At 49.9% G+C, this 8688-nt stretch overlaps 1 protein-coding gene across 5 annotated transcripts; it reads right to left on the reverse strand.

Moving 5' to 3' along the window:
* Window positions 1-1927: 1927 nt before the first annotated feature.
* On the reverse strand, window positions 1928-7487 carry LOC4327411 (interactor of constitutive active ROPs 2, chloroplastic). Of its 5 annotated transcripts, none has more exons than XM_026022315.2 (4): window positions 7111-7487; window positions 5950-6030; window positions 4639-4813; window positions 1928-3635 (listed from the first exon to the last, which is right to left on the reverse strand). In XM_026022315.2, exons 2-4 carry the CDS (start codon window positions 5967-5969, stop codon window positions 2277-2279), a joined length of 1554 nt encoding a protein of 517 aa, XP_025878100.1. In that variant the 5' UTR covers window positions 5970-6030; window positions 7111-7487; the 3' UTR covers window positions 1928-2276. The 5 variants fall into 5 exon arrangements, with proteins under 5 accessions (XP_025878100.1, XP_066162003.1, XP_066162001.1 ...); XM_066305906.1 differs by lacking the exon at window positions 7111-7487 and adding an exon at window positions 6303-6609; XM_066305904.1 differs by lacking the exon at window positions 7111-7487 and adding an exon at window positions 6123-6258.
* Window positions 7488-8688: the final 1201 nt, after the last annotated feature.

An 8688-nucleotide genomic window follows, 5' to 3' on the forward strand; every position in this document is an offset into this window, starting at 1 on the left:
GTCATTCCCAACCTCCACTCCTGGCGATCTCCAACAAGGTTACCTACGCCATTGATCTTCTCCATCTCCACCTAACTAATTAGCATATTCTTCCTGATATTCGGTGAGGTACCTCTACTTTGCCAATCTCCCTCATCTCTAACCGATCCTACTGTTGATTCATCATCACCATGTAACCATTCGGCCAATATTCCCCGTCACTGCCCACCTACGGCTTCAGAAGTATCGCCACTGCCTTGTCGACCCCTTATCCACCACCCGTCGCCAAACACCATCTCGACCTCCCTTTAAACCAAGGGTCCCCCTCCCCCTTCGTACCCCTACCACCTCTACTGTTATTAACTGTTAGGGGGTCACCATCGTTCTCACTGTGGGAGAATCGACATATCGCGAGCTAGAGAACAAAGATCTCGCACACAAATCTTGAAGCCAATTAGATAGTCTAAAACATGTAAGATTTATTCCCCTGTTTTTCTATCAAATGACTGCAAGTAGCCCCTCCATTTTATATTATAAGACATTTAGACTTTTTTATAGTAATTTTTTTTTCACTTTTAACCAAAATTATAGAAAATTTGGAAACATCTACAACAATAAATTAGTTTAATTTAATGAAACGGTGAATATATTTTGATAATATGTTTGTTGTGTGTTGTAAATATTACTATGTTTTTTATTAACTTGGACAAATTTTAAAAAGTTTTACTAAAAAAAATCAAAGTGCCTCATAAGGATCTACTCCCTCCGTTTTACAATGTAAGTCATTCTAGCATTTCCCACATTCATATTGATGTTAGTGAATCCAGACATATATATCTATCTAGATTCATTAACAACAACATGAACGTGGGAAATATTAGAATGACTTACATTGTGAAACGGAGGAAGTATCTACAAATATCTCGCCATAAAACAGAGGCGAAAACCATCAAATTTCGGGACTATAGGATACAAAGTTACAAACTTAATCACCACAAATCGCCAGGCCCATACAACATCGACAAAGATCATTGGTGTGGGTTGGTTTCTCATTAGGAGTCTTAGATAAATGAATCAGTACTTATAAAAAGTATACCAAAGTTACGCTACAATTACATCATAATTTTATTCAAAGTTACATGAAAGGTGTTAAATGATCACACTGAATTCTAAACACTACGGCGACTGCATTGTTGCCCAGCGCCGTAGTGGGCATGGTGCACATCAAAACAACTTCAGCCAGCACAAATCTAGATGAATATCAAAAGTTTAAATATCGAATGTAATCGGGCGAAAATTATATCGCTGGAAGTATAGTATGTCCGTCTTATATATAATATAGTGAGGGAGTAGCAAATCCGATAAAACAATCACAACACTGAGCAACGAGACATGAGTCAAAAGCCAGGAAATCTCCAAGCATTGCCATGAACCCATGATAGCGCGGAGGGCAAAGGTGACCAACCGCCACCCCCCACAAAAACAGGGGCCGTTCGTTTCGTTGATGGGCGCAGGCATGGTGGTGGAAGCAGCAAGGGGCCCTCGTGGGCCACGGGTCTCATGTGACAACAGGTGACGCTGGGAATGCGCCACTACAAACTGTTTCTCTGCTATGTGATGTGATGCGATCATGGGGATGGGCCGCGCGCCGGGATCCGCATGGATAATGCTGCCGCCTGACAGGATGGATGCTGATGTGGTACGTGGGGGGGCCAGTGCAGAGCGCATCGCATCGCCATCGCCACGCCAATGCATGGCCAGCATATGGGTTCTTCTTCTTCCCTTCTGCTGCTGTTGCAACTTGCAGGTTGCAAGGCGGTTGGGTGACAGTATCAGGCCCGTAGTATGGTTTGTGCTTTACCACGGTCTAAACTCTTCGTTTGTTTCATCTGGGATCCTGACGAAAAAGGCTGGTGATGTTTGCTACGAAATGGGCTGGCCCAAGACAGAAAAGGGCCCAGGACTGAGAAATGGGCCGAAATGTTTGAATCACGCCGATTGAAGAACAAAAGGTTACATACAAACAGCTCTCATCGGTGAATCTGAGAGAATCAGAACTGACGAAAACTAACAAAAAGCCTAATCCAATCTGTCACGCCCGGATGAATTAACCCTTCATATACCACGTATGATACAGCTATGAGCACGTTTACCCCCAACCAGTACAAGCACACTCCTATGTTTTTCTCCTTTTTCCTTTTGTACCAAAGCAACCGGCAAAAAGAATTTACTACAACACGGGAAAAGATGAGCAAATTCCCTAGCGCATAGCGCGCGCAGTTTGATTCTGATCAGCCTCATTTCTTCCACATGCCGCTGATCCGCCTGAGCACGTTGCCGTTCTTCCTGGCCGCCGCGTCGTCGTCGAGCTCGTCCCACAGGCCGGCGTACTTGCCGCCGCCGCCGCCGCCTCCTTCAAGCGACTCGCTCCGGTCCACCACCTTCCCGTTGCCGCCCTTGCCCACCGTGAGCAGCGCCATGGCGGTCTCGGCGGCCTTCCTCCACTGCTCGGCCTGCACCCGCAGACGCCTCAGCTCGGCCTCCATCTCCCCCTTCTTCGCCGCCTCCGCCGCCGCGTCGGCGGCGTCCGTCGCCTTCGCCGAGGCCTTCTTCTCGGAGGTGTGCTGCTGCAGCTCGCGCTTCAGCTGCCCGTTCTCCAGGAGCGCGCCCTGCAGCTGCTCCTTCAGCTCGTTGTCCGTTCTCGTCTCGGATTGGAGCTTCTCGTTCGCGTCCAGGGCGCGCCGCAGCTCGGAGTCCTTGTCGAAGAGGCTCGCCTTGAGGAAGATGACCTCGGACTTGGTGCTCTCGAGCGCCGCGGCGAGCTTGCCGTGCCGCGAGTCGGACTCCATTTTTATCTGGTCCATGAGCTCGTAGGCGCACTGCGTCTCCACTGTGCTCAGGATGCGCTCTTCTTGGAACCTGGCCTCCGTGGACTCCAATTCCGACCTCAGCTCAGCGACCTCCGATGCCGACGCCGACGCCGAGCAGTTGCAACGCTCGCCGGCCTTTGCCGCCGACGTCTCCGCGATCTCCTCCTCGAGTGCCTTCACCTTGGCTCGTGACTCCTCGAGCTCCTTGACCACGAGGCTGAAGGAGTCCATGAGCTTGGAGCCGTCCGTGAGCAGCGAGTCGATGGTGGCACGGCTCGTCTCCAGCTGCTGCTTGCACTCCTCGTGCAAGGCGCGCGCCTGCGCCTCGGCCTCCTCGCTCGCCTTGAGCTTCACCCTGAGCTCGTCGATGGTGGCCATCGCCTCCACCACGTCCTGCTTGCGGTCGGCGCGCGCCGCCGCGGCCAGCTGCACGCGGAGGCGGTGCACCTCGCCCATGGCCGCGACGAGCGCGGCCGAGTCGGCGGCGTGCTGCTTCTGCATGGCCTCGAGCTCCGACTGCCACGAGCGGTCGCGCTCCTGGGACAGCCGGCGAAGCTCGAGGAGGCGGCTCTCCTCGGCGGAGGAGAGCTCGGCGAGCTGCGCCTCGGAGTCCCTGACCTGCGCGGACGCCGCCGCCGCCTGCGCCCTGGCGTCCTCGGCCTCCTGCAGGGCGCGCCGCTTGGAGTGCTCGGTGGAGAGCAGCTGCTCCTTGGCTTTCTTGAGCTCGTCTTGCAGCTGCGAGAGCTGGGACTCTAGCTCCGATAGCTTCGTCGGTGGCCTCCTTTTCTGGTCATATATTCATCGCAAACACGAAATGCCGACAATATTAGTGCTCATAAAAACCCATCACTTTCCACAACGGCATGATTAACGATATTAGTAGCTCGAATTTTAAGTACACGACAAGATGGTTTTGGCGAACATTCTGATGCATCACTGGAAATTTTGAAGCTTAAAATTCCACCTTCCAAACATTCCTATTTACTACCATTTGCTAAAATGCTAGTAGTAAAATATTTGCAGTGATCGAGCTATCCAGTCCAGTGGATATTTCTTTCTGCAAGGATTATGTGACTACTGGAAGAAAAGAACAGTGCAACAAACAGAATTGATATCTGCGCTCATAAAAACGTGCTAAATCAGCTTGTCAATCTTTTGGTATCAGTCAATAACATAATCAATACAAAAAACAATTGGTGGTGCCAATTACAGTTTCCCTGTCCAAATCAACAATTTCCTCAGCGTTTGCTAATTCTACCTAACCTGCACTCACTCACTGGTTGCTCCCACATACAGTACACGGTTTCTGCGAAAATTGTTAGCTATCTCAAATCCACCTGATTCCTAATTCTGACAGGGGCTTCAATATATAGCCTAAATTCCCTAATCATTCAATATCCCGGACCACTTAATTAAGCTATGGAACACCTTCTGTCTGCTTCGGTGTAATTGACAGTGTGCTCCATCAAGAGAGAGACTGACCAAGAGCCAGCCAACAACTACTAATTGAGAATGTGTCCAAAGTGTCCACATAGAACACTTACCTATCAGGGACAAAAACGAAAATAAAAAATCTCTGGCATTTATGAACAGCCAGCGGATCGTTGAAGCACTTGTACTCCAACGAACTACGGATTGGAATCTGACAAATTTCCCATCCACATGCCATTTGCAGTTGTACTTGTTCCAAACCACAGTACTAGTACTACTGAAGAGAACTCTACTTCGAAATGGAACTGCTCAACAAGAGTGTACTGAACAGTAGAGGCTTTGCGTTCAGATCAGATACCTCTCTCTCCGCGCTCATCGTCATGCGGCGCTCCACCTTGGGGCTCCTCCCGGCGGGCGGCGACTTCGTCGACGGCCTGTCGGCGGCGGAGTCCGGCCCGGCCGGCCTCGCCGTCCGGCTCGTCTTGGTAGCTCCCTGGGAAGACGTCCGGGTAGGGTGTTCCAAGGAGCCATTCCTTCATGCCAGAAAAGAACACATCAAGTAAGATTCAGAAAAAAAAAACCGCAAGAATCACAAGGCATGCAGGGTTCACAACTGAAGCGCGTTACCTCCCGCTCGTACTGCTGGAATATAACTTGAGAAAATGCATTTTGTTCAGAGATAGCATTGTCACAATAAGCAGGAGATTTCAGTTCCCCTCCTCATGCTAAAACGACCGCAAAAGAAAGAAACTTCAACCAAATCGAGTAGTGAACCAATCCAAACTGTGGATTCCTTCTGAATGAATCCCAAAATGGCTCAAGATTTCAGCTTAAACCGGATGCAATGGGGGTAGAAAAACACAGAGAGAATCCGAGGCCGAAAGGAGCAGAGAGGCCGACAAGAAGTGGAGGAGGGGAGCAAACCGAGCGGAGAGAGGGAGAGGCAGGAACCAAGAAAAAGGAGCAGCGGCAGCATTAAGTTAATCTCCCGGTGTGCAAGCACGGGATCAAAAGGGCGGAGCTTTACAGATGTGGTTAGCGACAAGTGGACCACCGCCCCCCCTTGGCGCCGAGCTCAAGAACAAGACACGCATTGTGCAACGCGAATGGAGCTATCTGCGCGCAGTCACGGTCACATGCGCCCCTGATTTGAAAACTTGTTCTCTTCTTTGGCTCCAGTAGTAAAAATTTCTCAAATTTTAAACGGGTGACAGGCAGGACGTGATAAGGAGGAAATTGTAGTTTACAGCAGCCCAATCACAAATTACCCATATCATCACGGATCGGTGCCATATCTGCAACTGTAGTGACCAGTGAGTCTCTGTTTGAACTCCCCTGAGCAAGAGAGAGTGAGCAGTAATGAACTACTTCCATGTGAGGAGCTTCTTGCCTCTGAACTTTTCTGCGGTGCTCGTATTGCTCGTAGAAGATAGGACTTGTAACATGGGCTGGTAGCCCAACTGAAGACCGGATCAGAGAACATTTGCATTAACAAAACCGATGCATGCACATTGACTAATTAAACCTGATTCAACGGCTGAAGATGGAGAAGGGAATCTAACATCACATAGCGTGATCATAGGGAGATTTAAAAAAATCATGTTTGCAGCAATCACCAAATGGCACATGGAATGTAGCATGGAAGGGGATGAAATGAATGGAAACAAACCTTATCTTGGCTGCCTGCATGGCTATATCTTTACTTCAGAATTCAGAGCCACGGCAAACACCAAGGTCTCCTACAAGAAAGCTGCAACGAGACAAAAAATGGAAAGAAAATATGAGTGGTCAGCTCCCTCTCTTTCATCAACAAATTTAGAGATGAATGAGAGGCACAGAGACCTAGCTACAAGATGAACAACACACTGTATATCTTCACATGAACAACGCAGCTAGATAATGGCAATGCGAGGCAGCATCATTTCCTGCTTGCTTGCCCGACTAATCTGGCACTGACTAGTACTCCAACCACTTAGCCAACCACAAGGACAAGCAGTCTGGCTTTTAATACTTATGGCCAACCTTAAACTGGGAGATGACACATGGTCATGGTGAGACAGAGAAGAAGGGGGGTGAGCAATCCGATTCTTTAAGCTTTGCCACGGGCGGTGATGGCTCTCATGATCACTACTAGAGGCCTACATGGTCCCTTGGAAGATAACACATTATACACACACCACTACAACCACCAAACTTAAGGCTGCAGAAAGGTAGGCCTGAAGCAAGCAAGAATCCACCACCCCAAGGCTTCCCCTTTTGTTTGCTCTCTCTTTCGCCTTACTCAACTCCCCACAAAAAAAGCAGCAATGGCGTCCACACCCTAATACTCAGCTGAATCATGCATGGCGATGGTGCAAAAGTAGTTGCAGGACCTAGCCAAAATGACAGCTGCAAACCCAAATAAACACACCTTTCATTAGCAAAAACAAAAAGACACTTGCTTTATCACTGGTTTAAACTCCGGAATAACTAATTTAGATAGCCACGTATGCATGTGAGCTGGTCTTCATAAGACTGATGGCGATGAGACAAAACTCAAACAGAGCTTTACAGCTTGTATCTGGATAAAGAAGCAAGCTTGTTAGCTAAACAAGGCAGGTAGGTGCTAGGCTTGGGCATCAGAACATATGCGAGAGAAAAGGGCAAAATTGGAGATTACTTCAATGAGGAAATCAGAAATGCATGAGAAGTGGCAGCAACCAATCCCAGTAAAGAGGCGGCAAAACATTTTTGGCTGATTGGAGCCATGCATAATGCATTGATGTAACCACCCCTACGATGTAGGATGTTCAGAAAAAGGAGCAAACGAAACTGAATGAAGAAGCCTCACCTCAACTAGAACCCACAATGGGCTGGGAGATGCCTTTCTTCTCTCCTCTTCTCTGCCTGGATTGGCCTTCCTATCAATATACCATGCCTTGAGAAGCCATTGCCCCAAGGTGAAGCAGAGCTTTGTTCTAGGCAAGTAGGATGTCCTGCTCTTTATAAATAAGGCGGGAAGGTGTGACAGATCTTGAGGATTTCAGAATTGAGGAAAAAAGGCCTGCAGCGAGCAGAAACGCAAGAGGAAGAACAATCATTTCGGTGTTTTGGCCTCCCGTGGACGAAATCAATGCGAACAAAATCTGCACAATCAGTGCTCGGTTTTGTTTACTACGATATTTTGGTGAGGTTTTGAACAGTTCTCTGATACTGATGCTGCCGTCGCGCTCGACGCCACGCGCTCAAGGTTGTTGATCTCGGATAATGATCGATCCTCGTTGGCAATTTGAGTACGCTGCTCTGTTTTTAGTACGACTGAAAAAAAAAAGAAAGTAGTAGTAGAAAGTAGAAACGTACGTATTGCAGCAGCACTTGCACGCAGAGTACCATCATGTTTAGCTCGATCAAAGGTAAAAAGCTTCTGCAGAACAAAGCGTGCTGTGCTCCTAGCGCTTCCTTGCTTTTGGATGGCTTCTGCAAATACTACTGCACTAGCACAGCTTTGCTAGTACTACGTGCCAAGCTGAAAACTAAAATCACGAGGCAATCTAGCAAAGCGGTGAATCCTGTTTGTAACATTTTACCGCGAGACTGGCAGGTCTGTGCCTTTGTAAAGGTAGCCCCGTGCATACGGAGGAGCCCCCAGTGTTGGGGGTACGAAACCGGTCACACGCGCGGGCGACATGTAGCAGGAGGTTTTTTTTACCTTTGAGCTCCATGGCCGCGATGCCCCCCCCCCCCCCCGGGCGCCCCCGCGTAGCCGCCGTTGCTTTGGTCCTAATCTCGCGCCCGCGACATGCCACGCCGCGTGCGCTGCGCGCGAGGTGTGTGCGTGTGTGCCGTGTGCGTGTGTGTGGGTGGGTTGGGGTGGGGGGGGGGGGCGGTGAAGCCGCGTGCCGGGCGCCCGGCGTGCGCGCCGCATGTGAAACCCCGTCGTCTCGTCTGATCGTCTGAAGCGAAATCTACCACTGTGGCACACGGCGCGGGGTCACGTTTTGACAGATGCGGATGCGAGAGATTACAGCGGCCACGCAGAACAATTCACGGTTTTCTCAAGCAGATTTGCAGGAGAAGATCCAGGCGGCCAGTCGCGCGGGGGGCAGGTACCGTGAATCCGTGATTATTCGTACTTGCGTTGGTTCTCGGCTCTCGCTTGCTTGCCGTTGTATCCACTGCTCCGTTGACAACTACGGCCAGCTCGTAGTACTAGCTCCGTCGCCGTCCACCGGCCGCTCTCGCGCATGCATTCAATGTACGTACACGCACGCACGCACACCCGCTCGTGCCGCGATCGCTCGTAACTACCAGAGGGAGATATGGCGTATTTATTCGGCTTTATCACGTACCGCGTCGACGTCAGGGAGCTTCGGCTTCGCTGTTGCATCATTATCACTCGGTCGAGCTAAGCTGCGTGCTCTGCTGTGCC

The sequence above is a fragment of the Oryza sativa genome, chromosome 1, assembly GCF_034140825.1.
Source record: "Oryza sativa Japonica Group chromosome 1, ASM3414082v1".
In the NCBI taxonomy this organism is placed as follows: Eukaryota; Viridiplantae; Streptophyta; class Magnoliopsida; order Poales; family Poaceae; genus Oryza; species Oryza sativa.